We start from the raw sequence: 16016 nt of genomic DNA on the forward strand, positions 1-16016 counted from the left end.
TTATCTATATATCTGTCTGTCTGTCTATCTATCTGTCTATCTATCTATATTTCTCCATCTATCTTTCTCTATCTATCTCTCTGTCTATCTATCTAATGGGTGTTAGCAGAGAAACTCTTAATAGTTTGCATAAGGCCTTTCTGCAGGGCACTTGGCAATAGAACACATCATCTGTTTGGAGCAAGAAAAGCACTAACCCTGTGTAACATGATATGCTTTAATGCCCTTCTGTCTCCAAACAGACAGTATACCCAGATAGCAACCTCTTTTGTCTTATTTTTTTTTATTGCTTTCTGAAATACTCTAAAAATATAGTAAGAGTTTCAAATCTAAGAATTTTATCTAAAGTATATGATGTTTAACCAACATTTAAACTTTTAATCTTTCTTTTTATTTTCATTTAGGGCGTGAATCTTGCTGCAGCCTGGCTCACGAAGGTACCCAGTGTCGGAATAAATGCGAGGACGTCTTTGACTCGCCCCTCCCGACGGATAACATGGGGCTGGACATAGAGATCTACTGTTCCGATGAGCGCATCAAGCAATGTGTTTATAATTACACCAACATCATGGCTCCAAGACATAACCCCAGAGATAGTAAGTGAAGGATCTTTACGTGGGTGGTTTTTAAGAGGTTAAAAAGAAGGAAGAGGAGAGGAGGATGGCAATGATGATGATGATGATAATGATGATGTCCGATGATAGACCCCTGATCTAGATGTTGGGAGGTCACAATGATGATGATGATGGTGATGGTGATGGTGATGGTGGTCGTCATATCAATGATGGTGGTGATATTGATGATGATGATGATATTTAGTGACAATGATAATGATGATGATAGTGATGATGATGATGATGATGATGATGAGGATGATGATGATATCATATTACTAATACTATTTAGATAACAGTATGACTATTTATGTGTTGTATACTTATAAATGGTTTTTTCAGTTAAGAGTGTTACATTCTCCGGCCATTTGATTCAATCATGATTCCAAAGCCCACCGCTGCCACCATGTTGAATGATCAATGGACAGATAAATAAAAGATCATTGTAGACAATGTTCATGTATAAGTGACCATCTTGAAAGTGCTTTACTTCTAGTATTCCTCCGCCAATAGCGGCCTCATTACGCAAATCAATGAATTATTGGTGTTGTTCATATAGTACCACAACGGTACTTACATTGTATAGTCATAGTGCACACAATTCATGTTCTCGTCCTACTTTATACAAGTGAGTTTCATCCAAACTCTCTTCCTCCCTCTCAGGTTTACACTGCTGTGAGCGTTCCACGAGACCTAGATGTCGGGAGGTCTGTCGTCGGACATTAACAAACCTGACATCAGAGGGCGCTATTATGAATGCCTTGGAAGAGGGATGCGATCAACCTGTGCCCAACGATGCAATGTGGAGGTGTTTTCTTCTCGTATCAGGTACAGTTTATCATTAGTAATTCAAGTAGTGGAAGGCGTCATAGTTGAGTGGTTCAATCACTAGACTTGGAATGCCAAGGTCGTTGGTTCAACCCCCCCCCCCCAGCACAGCACTTAAGTCCTTGAGCAAGGCATTTTATTTGCATTGCTCCTCTCCACCTATGTTTCTAAGGGCTTTAAATTTTGGATGATCAGTTGGCCTATTTATCCTCCCATTTTCATATCTTTAGTTTTGACAGTTTTTATCTTCCTTTTTCTGTTGTAAATATAGTTAACTTGGATTAAAGATCTGCAATAAAAGCTGAAATTGATTTTATATTAATGACGTAGTGTTTACAATCTTTGATTCAAATATACTGAAGCTTTTCATGTTAAACTCATGAGAGTACAGAGCAAGAAGGAACAGAAATCCCAATTAAAAAAATGCAAGCGGGATAGATGTACATTGGAAGGAAACCTGTTAAAATTTGTAAAGTTGATCATCTCTTTAGATCATGGTTTCTCCATTGTTTTTTTTGTCTCTTTTCTTCACTGTCCATCAGCTGGCAACGAGATCAGTCATCCTGAAATAGGCCCCACCAACCCTGGTGCTCTAGATGGGGCCAACCTTCAGTGCTGTCTGAGGGCTATCAGCTCACGATGCAGGGATATCTGTGTCAAGGTAAGCAAGACAGGAGGAGGAGGAGGAGGAGGGGCAGTGGAGGGGCAGGGGGAGGGACAGGGGCAGTAGTGTTGTTAGACACAACGTTGATGGCAATCAGCAAGAGGATTATATTGTGATTATGATTATGACAGTGCTGATAAAGAGGATGATGGGTATGATGTTGTTGATAATGATGTATTCTGAAGAAATGCAGAAAGAAGTTTTATTACCTTCATCAAGCAAAAATTCTTGTTTCTCCATTCAGCTCTACACCCCATCATTGTCCAACAGGGACACATGGAATGAGTTTGATGAACATTGTCGCTATCAGCCAGCTGAGGAAGCACTTCTTACCTGCTTAGCAGATGGTATGTTCTACATTTCTATCAATCACTGTGCATGGACGAAGGTTCCATTATGACTTAGAGGGGGTTAGATTGAACAAATAATCAATCAGGGTATTGAATTATATGTAAAGCATATGTACATGGATATCACTCCCTTTCCTCACTTCATTTATTAGATAACAAAAATATTCTTCATAGAAGCAAGCTTTTCCTCCCACGTTTATTAGCATCATCCATGACATACGGTAATTGCAACAATGACAACAACCTATCCTTTGGCACACTTCTGTTCGAATGTAATTATGTTTGTTTGTTTGTTTCATTCCTACCTACTTCATTCTACAGTTGAAGAACCATGCAAGGCCGGGTGCAGTGGACTGGATTATTGTGCACACTTCAATAACAGGTCAGTATAACAATGCTATTAAAGAGACACATATTTTGAAACATTCCTAAGATAAAAAGTAAATCTGTTCTCTCTCTCTATATATAAAGATGACATATGCTCCCTTGCCCAACCTTTGACATTTTCCTTTGTATTATCTCTCCAACAGACCTACAGATCTTTTCAGAAGCTGTTCAATCCGCTCCGATGAGGGCGCCGCCTACGACATGCAGCTGTGGAGCGAGGGCCTGATCCGGATGCCTTTCATGAACATTCCCGTGCTCAACATTGCAGAGTGTGAGTCCGACATGTGGAAGACCATAGCATGCACACTGCAGGTCAAGCCATGTCATCGTAAAACCCATACCAATATGATCTGCAAGTAAGTTCAAGCCTCTTTTATCAAGTTTTCTATAAGGAAGGGATTGGGTAACTTTGTCTCAGATTCTGAAACAAAATCCTGGATTTAGCTCATGCTGCAATCATAATGATAAACCTTTAGGTCAGTCAGGAATCTCATGACTTTTACAAGCCGATCGCCTGTCTGATTATCAAGATATTTATAATTGGAAATCGAAATCAAATTTTGCGTTTTCCTAACCGTTTTTATAACACTACAGTCTATTGGGGGAAAAGAGTATGGTAAAACCGGTCACTCAAAGATTTTTAATTTTTGGAGGCACTTCCTGATCATTTTGAAGCACAATTTTTTAGGGCTTCAATATTACACCATATCACAGACACTGATACCATGTAGGGCCATGCATCTCAGATTTAACATTGTTAAACGATGCCTTTAATATCAAATGCAAATTATCAGATGCTTTATATTTGATCAAAATTACTGTAGTGCAGTGGTTTGATCATATTCCATAATCAATCATCAACCATTTTTTAAAAATCCTGCACAGATCTGACTGCATCCACATACTCAGCAAGTGCATTGACCACACCCGCTTGGCAAAGGGCGTCGACCCCGTGGGATTATGCAACATCTTGTCCCCATTTGATGACAATGCCCCCTGTGTGTCCCTGAACCCCTTCCTGGACCCCAGCCAGCACCACGCCTCTTACCTGGACATCACCACGCCCTGCCAGTCGGACCCCTGTAACAACGATACGGAGGTGGCGAATGGGGTGTGCTCGGTGAATAGGAAGATGTGTGGCCATCGGGAGGTTTGCCAACATCATACATGCAACAGAGGTGGGTAACAAGGAAAAGACTGGGGGAGGGGGGCAGGAGGGGGCGGGGCAGACCCTTGGTAACAATGATACAGAGGTGGCAAACAGGGTCTGCCACTATTATTATACAAATAATGAATGGTTATGAGTTCAATAGTGCGAATATGTTCATGAGTTGAAAGATTAACATTCTATTCAATGAGGCGTCAGCCGAGTTGAATAGAATTAACGTTAATCTTTCAACGAATGAAAATATTTGCACTATTAAACGAATGAAAAACATTCATTATTTGTTTTATACAACATCGAAGAAGACCTAATAGAACGTTAATCAACAAATTATGCTTTACTCCTTATAAAGAAAAATTACAGTTCGAGTCAAGCCTTCTCAATTACATGCAGATTGCCTTCGCGTCAGATACACGCAGGGATACGCGCGCGCACATGCAGCAGAGAGATACGCAGTCTGCATATAACCAAAAATGCACGGCGCATATAACCAAAAATAGACGGCGCATATAACCAAAAATGCACGACCGTGCAATATACCATCTATTGAATATCATGTGACCAACAATCGTCCAATCAAATGACAAGGATCCACGTAGGTGTTGTATAAAATATTATACATGCAACACAGATGGGTATATAGTTTTGTTAGGATAGCTGGGAAATAAATTTGGGTATGGGCAGGATAATGTTGCAATGGAGGAGAGGTTGGGGATGGGGACAGACCCCTGTAACAATGACAATGAGGTGGCGAAAGGGACGTGTGAAACAGGAGGGTAGTTGGGAAATAGAAGGAGGGGTGAGGCTGGGCAAGGTGAGAAGGTGGCTCGAGGGCCAGGTTGGGGGTATAACCTCTAAAATTGGGTGGCCAAGAGATAAGTGAGGAGTACATGCTTGTTCCAACATGCTGCCAAGAAAACCTCTTTAGCAATACTCTCTACGATGTGATTACACCATCAGTTTACGACCATCTGTAGGGTGTCTGTAAATTCTGTTTCCCTTGGATTTAATTACTCTCTTTACACAGCTTTGACTGATCATGCACATATCTTTGATCATGACTCTATTAACTATTTCCCTTCTTGACTGTCCTGCAGGTTGTCGTCTTGGAGAGGCATCCTCCTTCCTCGTTCCCATCGGTAGTTACGTGCGTCTGCCAGACTCAGGGGAGAATCTGGACTGCTACCAGTCGTGCGTGTGTGGACCCACCGGACAGCTTGAACACTGCCAACCTCTGCAGTGCGAACGCAGCGAGATGTGCCTCATCAGCGGCCAGATGAAAGGTACGGTGTGAGACAAGTTTCTCAGCAGCAATTTATTAATCCTTGGTCTAAATTGAGTGAAATAACCTCTCTATCAAAAAGAATAGTTTCTCGACAGGAATTCATCAACCCTTGGTTTGAATCGAGTGAAATAACTTCTCCATCAAAAATACTAGTAAAAAAATATGTGTTTCTCAACTGGAATTTATTTACCCTTAGTTTAAATCAAATGAAATAACCTCTCTATACAAAAACTATAGTCAACGTCAAAAAAAATGTATTTCACATCAGGAATGTATTTACCCTTGGTTTAAATTATTAAGATAACTTCTTCATAAAAAAACTGGTCAACAAAAAATGTGTATCTTGACAGGAATTCATTCACCAGTAGTTCAAATTCACTAAAAGGTGATCTATCATAAACACTTGTAAAATCACTTCTCACAGTCAACAACATTTTAAGGTGCCAAAATGTGACTTGGTGATAGCTAAGTCCGGTGCAGAAATATTTCATTTCCAGTCTTTTTACAAAAGAAAATAATGTAGAGTGGGTTTAATGATACACTTGTTTGTGTAAACAATAACAAAAGTGTGTGGACTTCCTTCCCCTTCTCTTTACAGGAAACCAACCGTACTTCTAACCTTATTTCTAACCCTTGTCGTCCATTTCCTCTTTTCTGCAGAACACGCCAGTCACTTCCACATTGACTGCAATCTGTGTGTGTGTTTTGGCGGCAATGAGATCTGCTCCAAACGACAGTGCTTGACCTCCGAGATGACCTCTGAAGAGAGGAGACGTTACACCGGCCTGCCCTGCGACTGCACCGATCAGTTTGTTCCAGTCTGCGCCAAAAATGGCAAGACGTACCCCAGCGCTTGCATTGCCAAGTGAGTTTCACTGAAATAATTCATTAATTGGTCCTTTGAAATCTTTTATAATGCAGAATGATGGAACAAGATGATCAAGGCATAGGAAAATAATACTAAAATTTCAACCATCAGAATTGTCTGTATTTAAAGTACTTGTACATGTTTATGAATATATGACTAATTATTCAGTGATAATTTTAAAAAAAACTTCTTATAAAGAGGTGCGATTGATCTAAATAAATCCCAAATTCTCTAATGAATCGCAACTTTGCAGCCTCCTATCTCATATTTACATAGTTGTGATTGATTTTGATCGTAAATAAGTTGCGATTTATTTCAACTCTTTATAAGATTGGGCCCTGGTATAGAAATAATTTTAATTTGCTTTTATACTTGTATGATTTTCTGTCTATATTCTGATAAGTTTCTGATTTTTTTTGTCTCTCCAAAGTTGAGATCCCTTACTGGCTAGGAGACATTAAAATTAACTTGGCCTTTTTAGGGTCAATAATAGATACTTAGACTTATCATGTTGTATCTCTTTCTTCTTTCAGATGCGTTGGTAACTTTAATGACGAGCAGCTTGAAATAGGAACGTGTGCGTTGAATTCACCCTGTCAATCAAACCCGTGTAATCTGGGTTACAGGTAAGAATTGTACTCATAATGACCTCCAGAGCCTCACACAATTCTTAACCTGTCGACCACTAAATTCTGCCAATCCTATAGGTTTAGTACTGCAGCCATCCGATTCCGGGAAGCGAAGGGTTAATACTTTAGTCACAGCAAAAAAACTAACAACAGACCAAACAAACTTTTATATTATCCGCAATGAGGAGTCAAATGAGGAGTTAAAGTGATGATGTTACTAAGGGTAAAATTAGGGCAGTCAAACTTATATTTTTCCAACAATTTGATGGTCTAATCTGATATTATTTAATAAAAAGAAACTTCAGAGATACAAATCGAACAAACAAAAAAATTATTCATATCAAGTCACTGGAAATTATGCACCATAAACATATGGAGTTGCCCTCAACCTTTTGTGTTTGATTAAGTTCAAACAACATGTGCATCCGGTGCAATAACTGTGCTCTGTAACCTTTTTATACATGTCTCCATCCAATCTTTACATGTTTATATTATTGACTCCACTCATTCCTCTAGGCTTAGTATAGGAACCACATATTTCTTGTTCATGAACTTCAAAAATTAAAATTGTACGGTTACATCAGTCATTATATTTATGATAATTTTTGTGATCTCTTTCCCCTTGTTCTTGTCGTAGATGTGTTCCTAAGCGCAGAGTATGCCTCAGCGTGAATTTTGCCGACTGTCCTCAATACGACTGCAGTAAGTTCTTGTTTTAAGCAATATTTTAAAATTATATGTAAGATTGCTATCCGAGTACACTCTCAGACAAGAATGTGATTATCAAAAAAGTAAAAGATATCAGTGTGATATTTCCAGATGTGAGTTTAAAAGAATCAAGCATTGGTCTGAGTTTGCAAATTTGTTCACTCGGCCCTTTTATACTACCAGGTTTTCGGGCAGTGGTTTATAAATTTATCAAACATATTCCATTTCATGTCATTTAAATTCATTTCATAAGATCCATAGATTTGTCACATATATTTATAATGAATGTACCTGTGTCTGGAAGAAAATCATGGACCCAATTAGTCCTTTAACATTGTTCAACACCACTTCTGTCTCAGTATTTTTTCAGGCACAGAAGAGCCTAAAAGGAGTTCATATAACTATTTGAATTGATATCTTGTGGTTAGATTTTCTGACATGATTATCCTCATTTTTTCTTCTCCAAATAGTTATTACGACAGACGATTGTGACCTGGATACCTATGCTCCAGTATGTGACACCAACCATAGAACGCATCCTAACATGTGTACGCTGCATAGCCTCGGAGGAGAGCTGGCCTACAGAGGGCGCTGTCAGGTAAGGATTAAATCCATCTGTTAATCCACAGTTAATCCACATTTAAATTTAATCCACATTTAAAACAAAAATCTGTTAGATATGACCCAATAATGAGTAGCATTCCAGTATTAGCTTTGTTTATTTTTTTTTACTTATTACATTTTCTCAGGATTACCATTTTTAATGTCATTGGTATAACTAGTGTTTGTGTTTAACCTTTCGGTTGCATTCTATGCCTCTCTGCACAGTCGCTCCTTTGCTACACATGCAATTTTGCACACAATAGGCACCAAATGACGGAAGGGTTTTTTCCATGAATGTTACGGGCTGAACAGGGGTCGACAAATCAATTTAGCTAGCTCCAAAATAGTCTTTGCTTTCGTGTAAAACCATTAATTCTAATTTCTCGTATAACCTATTTAGAAAAATGACTTCATATCTTCTGAAGATAAACAAGTTATTGTTTGATATGATTTGATTTGATTTAATTTGATTTATTGGTTTCTGCATCTTTTTTTTCTTTTTCATCATACATTTTCATGAACATAATATGGTTTGATACAATAGTTTAAGTGTATATAATTTTATACAGATAATAAACAAAATTAAACAAATATATTGAATGCATAATTAACATACATTAGATGCAGGAGGGCTACAGAAATAAGCAAAGTAGCTTGACATGCCCGCAGCCCTCAACTTAGATACAACAATAAAAATATAAATAAAAAAGAGTGTGACTTGCAGAGAAGAAAAGGAAAGGGGAGAGAAGGAGCTTTGGTAATAATACATACATCTGCTGATTGAATGCAGGTTCATTCATGAATGGATGAACGATCTTAGTGTTGCTTGGGAGAGGGGGGGGGGGGGGTTGAGTCTGTATAGGGTATTTAATGTTTATATTTGATTTGTATCCCCTTTGTTATCATTTAATATGATACGTTCAGGTTCTTTCTGTTCCACAAGTCTCATACATGTATGCTTTTTTTACAGGTATCCTTTCATCTATTGTTATTCAATGTATGTACAGTCAAACCTGTCTATAGTGACCGCCCATGGGAAACACAAAAAGTGGTCTTTGTAGACAGGTGGTCACTAAAGCAGGTTTGACTGTATTCACGGCTGTTATATGTGTTTTTACGTTGTTGGATGATGAATAAATAAAATCGAAATTGAAATTGAATTGTTATTTTCAGATGGACTGTCATAGCTCGATAAGTCAGCAGGTCTGTGGTCACAACGGAGAGACCTACTCCAGTGAATGCGAGGCATGGAGTGACAGGACTACAGTAGACTACTACGGTCCCTGTCAGGCTGTGGGTACGCTCACAGGTAAGTCATTGTCAATGTTTTAAAGCCCCGCTGCTCTAGTTTGGCCAGGAGGGATAAGACCACCCTGCATGTTCACTGACAGGTGGTCATCTCAGCGAATCAGCTCTCAATTAACATAAGCAAAAGGGGATCATGGGGGACTAATGGTCACGATTAGGCATTGTTTCTATATAGAGGGCGCAAGTAGCTATAACTAGTGCAATGGGGCTTAAAAATAAGCGAAAGAAGATTATCCAACATTTATTACTTTGATATTTGCTCGCGGATGTATTTTGTCATAGATGAAGGGTTATGGTTAAGATTGTGACAGGGTTCAGGTTAGTTAGGTTCAGTGTTGAAGTTAGCAGTTCATTTAGTGTAGGAAATTGACCGCTAAGAAACGGTTGCCAGATAATGTAATTAATTATTACTTAATTATTGCTGAAACTAACCCCTTTTATGAAAAATAAGCCCTTCCACTAAAAAAGAGAGAATTAAAAAAAATATATACCGTATCTATTTCACCTAAGTGAATGATTGAAGTATAATTGTAAAGCGCTTAGAAACATTGTATTAAGCGCTATAGAAATACAATGTATTATTATTATTATTATAACTATTCAGCCCTTTAAATGTCACCTTTACAGTCACAGTGCTAGACCTAAAATTGGTAGATGGACGAATTCTTTATTGACAAACAAGTTTCAGTATTGGGGTTCATCTAGAAATTTTGACTCTTGGGATGGTAAAAGCTATAAGATTTTGAAAGCAAGTTTTTTTGTTAACTGTCACAAAGGGTATAATTTGAGACATTATTTTCTGTCTTTCAGGGGAGGAAGATATAGAGATACAATGCACGACGGTAGACTGCCCAGAAGTTACTGCACCTGATATATGTGTAGCAGTGACACCCCCAGGCAGCTGCTGCCCAATTTGTGGTATGTATTAAAAAATGGTGGAAGACTGTATTATAATATTTTGTTTATTTAATGGTGATTGTAGTGATGTTGACGATGATGATGATGATGATGATGATGATGATGATGATGATGATGATGATGATGATGATGATGATGATGATGATGATGATGATGATGATGATGATGATGATGATGATGATGATGATGATGATGATGATGATGATGATGATGATGATGATGATGATTGTAATGGTGATTATAGAGATGATAATGATTATGTTGATTATGAAAGTGATTGCAATGAGGATTATAATGATTGATAATTATAAAAATTGTTGTACTGATGATGGCATTAGCAGTACTATTTTTTAAATGAATTGTTAGTAACTGACTAAATTGAGTCAAAACTTATTTCAGTGGACTGTTTTATTTGTCAACCAGGCATTCCAAACAGAAGTTATTATAATCATCGCTACAAGTGTCATTGCAATAATCATAACTTCCTTTTATAATGCCTGGTTGACACACAAACAACACAATCCAAACATTTTTGTTTTCACTTAGTCATAGCTAATTACTCTAAGTCATATGGGGTTTACTATCAACTGTATTCATGATCAAAGTAAGTAAGTTAGATTATAATTTTCTGCTCCTCTTTTCTTTTCAGCCGGTCAAGTTCGTATCTTATTCAGCGAGGGTGAGGTAGACAGGGTCGTCACAGCTTCAGGGAGTCGAGGTTTGTCGTTGGACTCGATACTAGACGGGTTACGCAGAGAGGTGGCAGTGGTAAGTGACCTTAGCTGACCCTCGAGTGACCTAAGTTGACCCTTGAGTGACCTAAGTTGACCCTTGGGTGACCAAGATGCAAATAAAAAGTCTAAGCTGTTCACTTTGTGTGGAAGGTTTAACATGAGTTCCAAGTTTTCAAAATTCCCTTCAATGTAGTAGAAAACAAGTAGATTTTTGCCCATTTAAACATTCTAAATTAACTTCAAAACAAGGAAAATTAAAACTATTTATGCAAGGAGGCCCTCCGGTAAACTACCCTTATTTGAAGGATGATTCCATATCATAAATGAACCTTATCGTCTGAATCTTTATATTTTTCTACTCCCATAACGCTTTTCAATTTTTGTTTTTTGGGATATTTTGCCCAAAAGATCTATGTCTTCAATGGTGGACAAACCATTTCCTTTCCTACAATCCAGATAAAAATGAGAAAAAAACAGGGGAAAAAAAAAACAATTAAAGGAAGAGATTACTCCTTTTTTTAAATACAAAGCCCAAGAACCAGGTTAATAATCGAGGCAGCGCCAGGAGCGTGACAACGTAACGGACATTGTGCTATATCAGAAACCACCATTATTATTATTATTATTACTATTATTATTATTATTATTACTCAAAATTATGTATTGAGTGTTTGACTCTCCTGCATAAAATCAAGACCAGGATCTTTTAACTTCCTTAATTCCAAGCAAGTCCTGGTCCATAGCCATAGACGTAGACCTTTACACCAAATCTGAAATGATAATCCCTCATGCTTGTTTTCTCTCTCTCATACTTCTTCACCTTTTCTAGGCCGAGTGTGACCTCTTCGGATATCTGAGTATAGAGGGCGATATTATAGTCTTGATCAAACCTATTGTGATGAATCCTACAATTATTCAGGTATGTCAAGAACTTTCGGTTTTTCTAGGTACTGTCTTTGTTTCTGTTTGAGTAGTTTTGTAACTTCTCACAGTTAAGTATTAGGAAGATTAATGAAATTCAGAAATGAGAAATTAGCATGAGTATGATTTACCATATGGCAGACAAATTAATAAACTGTTATTCTTCAAATTGGCAAGATATAGTTTTTTTCTTTGAATGTATATTCCAACACATGTTATGTAAATGAAATGATATAATTTATATAATAATATACATGACTGCAGCAAAGCAGGGCCAATATATAAATTGATCTTTTTGTAATTTAATTTTCTGAAGCTTGTGTTCCTGAATCAACACTAAAACATAATTTTCATATCAATTTTTTTTTGCATGAATTATAAAACCTGTATGAATATCATAATACATGTATTACATAAATCTTAGATGTAGAATCTGATACATTCAAGTTATAGTGAGTGTGAGAATAGTGAAATTCACTTCATTCTTTCATATTTTATCCTTTATTGCAGATAAAAGCTTGCAATACAGAAGCAGAAAAGATAGAAGCCCTCATAAACAACAGAAGTCCCGTTATATCAGCATACCTCCACCTTAGTCCATTATTAGCAGCAGCTTCAAGAAACCCCCAAGTACTAGAGCCCAACTCGGCGCGCTCAGTACATCAACTTTCAACATTTTGTAGCTTAATTATAGTCTTAAGAACAATCCACGAGCTCTTATACAGAGTCCTAAGGTAGCAGTAAGAAGAATACTAAACATAGAACTTTTATCTTTCCAAAGAAACATGCTATTTAAAAGAGATTTTAACTTCATATTTTATATATGCAAATCTTCAGAAGTGTACATATGAGTTTATATGAATACTGTAAATTAAGAATATTGTATTTATCTTTTTATGTCTATCTCAGCATTTTTCCTAATGCTTGAATCAATGTATTTGTACTGTCGGCTGAAGAAATGTACTGAATGTTTGTTGTCTGTCCTGTCAGAGTGTCTTTAAAATGTTTTTTCTTTTTTCTGAGCTGCTCAATTTTATTTTAACTTTTTAATTTTAACTCTGTATCTGGTGTAGTCAAGTAATGGCACAAACTCTCAACTGCCAAAGTTGACTTTGTGACAAGTACAGAGTGCAGTTCCGGGTTTGATCCCTTGCAAATAGCGTGTTAAGGAAAAGGGGGAGGGGGGTTGTTTGAAGTAATCAGTTTTCTGTTATTTTTAAAAGCTATACGTCTTTTTCTTCTTAACTTACAGTTCTTAAAGGCGTTTACTGTAGATCCATTGTCTTGTTTTGTTAGGATAATTCATACTATCTTTTTCATACAAAATATTACAGTTCATAATAATTATTGTAAATCAGACAACAGTATCACTAGAGGACATATATCCTTCATATTCTTTTTTTTCCCCTTTTATTTTGCTTTTCACTTTGCTTTGTGAAAAGATATGGTGCAAGTATGAGTAAATGGATAGCTTGTTTAGGCCTGAATCTCAAATTGGGTCATTTTTCAAATGAAAGTTAAAAAAAAACACAAACAACTTTTTTTTCACTTGATTTATAATACTTTAAGTAAAATCAAATGTTTGAGCCTTTGAGGGCCATACTTTGTTTGTAGCATCATTTCCGGCGTGAAATATAATTCTTTTCCTATTGATGTGTTTTTCATTCTCAGTGGTTTAAAAATGATAATTCTGCTATTTTAATAATATGATGTTATGTATTGTGTTTGAAATAGTGAGTTCATTCTAGTAGAGCAGTCTACAACTCATCATGTTTATTGTTAACTATTTAATTGTTTTATCTTCCTTCTTATATTTGTTATGTTGTCAAAGTTTGCATTTGTAATTTATTCTTGTTTTGAAAATAGATAGACGCAGTAGGAGTGTTATACTGAAATCTTGTATCATTGCAATCATAGGAGTTATATTCATTTATGATGCTAGAAATAAAAGTTGCTTTAATTCATATTAATTATTACTTTAATTTGTTTATCTTCCATCTATTTATGGAAGAAAGTGAGTATTGCTTCTCAGAATCTTTCAAATTTTGAATTTGCCTTTCATTTTGTTCTTCTTTGTTTCAGTTTTCATTACAGATGTTTTTATATATTTACTCTGTTGCTATTTTTATATTGCTTTTACTTATTTGAAATCTGACTTTTTTCTGAATGTTTTTCAAAGTTATGGTGCGAGAGGCTTTGAATCATAGCTGCCTACCAAAGAATTGACGTAAAGACTTGGAATGATTATAATAATATTAATTTGTAGAATTTGTGTACTCTTATTTGAAAATTACCAATAATAATTTCATTTGTCTCCCTGAGTTCAGATCATGCATAAATCTATTCCAAAATATTAGGGAACAAATATTTGAATGTTTAAAGCAAAAGACATGACCAGTCGATTGGGTTGCTTAAATTTGTTCCATCATCGGTTCTCAGGATATTAGAATACCGGTATTGATATTCCTGGAAAAATTTGATTTTCAAAGGTATTGGAGAGGGGAAAATCTGTTAAAGATTTTTTTTTTTTCTTAAGAAAATTTGGTTAGTGATGCTTTGTTTCTTTAAAAGGGGGAGGGGTGTGTTTGGGTGTGTGTGTGCGTGAGTGTGTATGGTATTTATGTTTTTAGCTTTGCATGATTATATGCAAATTAGAGCTTCTAACATAATCCCAAGTATTGACAAATAAAGGCTGAACTTTTTTTAAACAAATGTAGCAGGCTGAAAGCTTACAATTTCAGGTGGAAATCTTTTTAAAAGTAAAAATATTTTCTTGCCATAGCTAAAAGGTGTAACTCATAAACTGCTGAGGTTGACACAATTATTTGTTAAGACCATTCATTTCATGTACAATCTAATTTGAAGTTTCATATCATTTTTTTTTTGGGGGGGGGGGTGGGGAGAAAGGTGCAAATTATTTCAATTCCTTAGTCACTCCACCATACCGACTCCAAACTAACTGACGGAGGTGTCGCGGTCTATGGGTATGTCATTGGACTGTGGATCACATGGTTCGCGGTTCGAGTCCTGCCTCGGCACTAATGTCCTTTGGCAAGATATTAATCTACATTTGCCACTCTCCACCCAGGTGAGGTAAATAGGTGCCTAGCATGAATGAACTCCGCGAAATGCTAGAGTGCTGAAAGCCAGTGTAATGATTGTGGAGTGCCAGGAGTGTCAAGTCTGACAGACACAAGTGTGATAGAAGAAACACACTATAATTATTATTATTCTTTACCATGCCAGGTAATGTTTGTTGTGGTTGGTTTGTTGGTGTGAGTGGAGAATCAGACTTAACAATTCTGCAAGAAATTACTTCATAGAAATATAACTTTACAAGAAAAGGGTATAAATACTTCGACTGTTATGCATGCATCATGTTGAAGTTGTTTTTTTGCTGAATTGATGCCAGTTTGCTTTCACTTTTATACATGTAGTTGCGCATGTAATCTTTTTAACATTCAAAATGGAGATACAAGTTAAATGGATAACCAACAAATTTAAGACTTGACAAAAATATTCATTTTTTAAAATATGTATCTCTATATTTCCAAGTTATGAGCTGTGTAAGAGTTTCTTTGCTGAATTTTCTGAGTTGTAAAGATAAAATTGAAAAGAAAAGATATGCACTGTTTTTGTGAAATAATATGTCATACATTTTCGCCTATCTTTACACATGATGATAATTTTTGATGCTCTTCAGTTTTATATATTTACACTTTCAGTAATTTATCTCTATTTATTTTTCTGTTTGCTTTGAATTTATTTTACTTGTACATAAATAGGAAAAACAAATTCATTATTAGAGAATGATTAGTGAATTTGATGTACCATATTTTTGTACACTGTGCAGGAGAGGCTTTGTACTATATTGTAAATTTTGTCATCCTATCTTGGACATTGAAAAATGCATTGACCAATGCTTCCATTGTGTTGCAATAATTCTCATTAAAAAAGAAAAAAGAGAACAAAGAATGAGAGAAAAATCATGATTAAATTATACAAAATGTCACTCTTCGGAGTTATGAAAAGAA

At 36.2% G+C, this 16016-nt stretch overlaps 1 protein-coding gene across 1 annotated transcript in view; it reads left to right on the forward strand.

Moving 5' to 3' along the window:
- Positions 1-16016, forward strand: part of LOC115926055 (reversion-inducing cysteine-rich protein with Kazal motifs-like) — a 69042-nt gene extending 53026 nt beyond the window's left edge. The window contains exons 6-22 of the mRNA XM_030990383.1: positions 405-596; positions 1278-1442; positions 1985-2103; positions 2351-2453; positions 2778-2838; positions 2987-3199; positions 3729-4021; positions 5106-5291; positions 5954-6158; positions 6695-6787; positions 7428-7492; positions 7969-8096; positions 9275-9410; positions 10220-10327; positions 10977-11095; positions 11891-11980; positions 12493-16016. Of these exons, the coding sequence (XP_030846243.1) occupies positions 405-596; positions 1278-1442; positions 1985-2103; positions 2351-2453; positions 2778-2838; positions 2987-3199; positions 3729-4021; positions 5106-5291; positions 5954-6158; positions 6695-6787; positions 7428-7492; positions 7969-8096; positions 9275-9410; positions 10220-10327; positions 10977-11095; positions 11891-11980; positions 12493-12720 (2504 nt within the window). The 3' untranslated portion in view covers positions 12721-16016. The remainder of the gene's footprint in view (positions 1-404; positions 597-1277; positions 1443-1984; positions 2104-2350; positions 2454-2777; positions 2839-2986; positions 3200-3728; positions 4022-5105; positions 5292-5953; positions 6159-6694; positions 6788-7427; positions 7493-7968; positions 8097-9274; positions 9411-10219; positions 10328-10976; positions 11096-11890; positions 11981-12492) is intronic.

The sequence above is a fragment of the Strongylocentrotus purpuratus genome, unplaced genomic scaffold, assembly GCF_000002235.5.
Source record: "Strongylocentrotus purpuratus isolate Spur 01 unplaced genomic scaffold, Spur_5.0 spur5_scaffold_19, whole genome shotgun sequence".
NCBI lineage: Eukaryota > Metazoa > Echinodermata > Echinoidea > Camarodonta > Strongylocentrotidae > Strongylocentrotus > Strongylocentrotus purpuratus.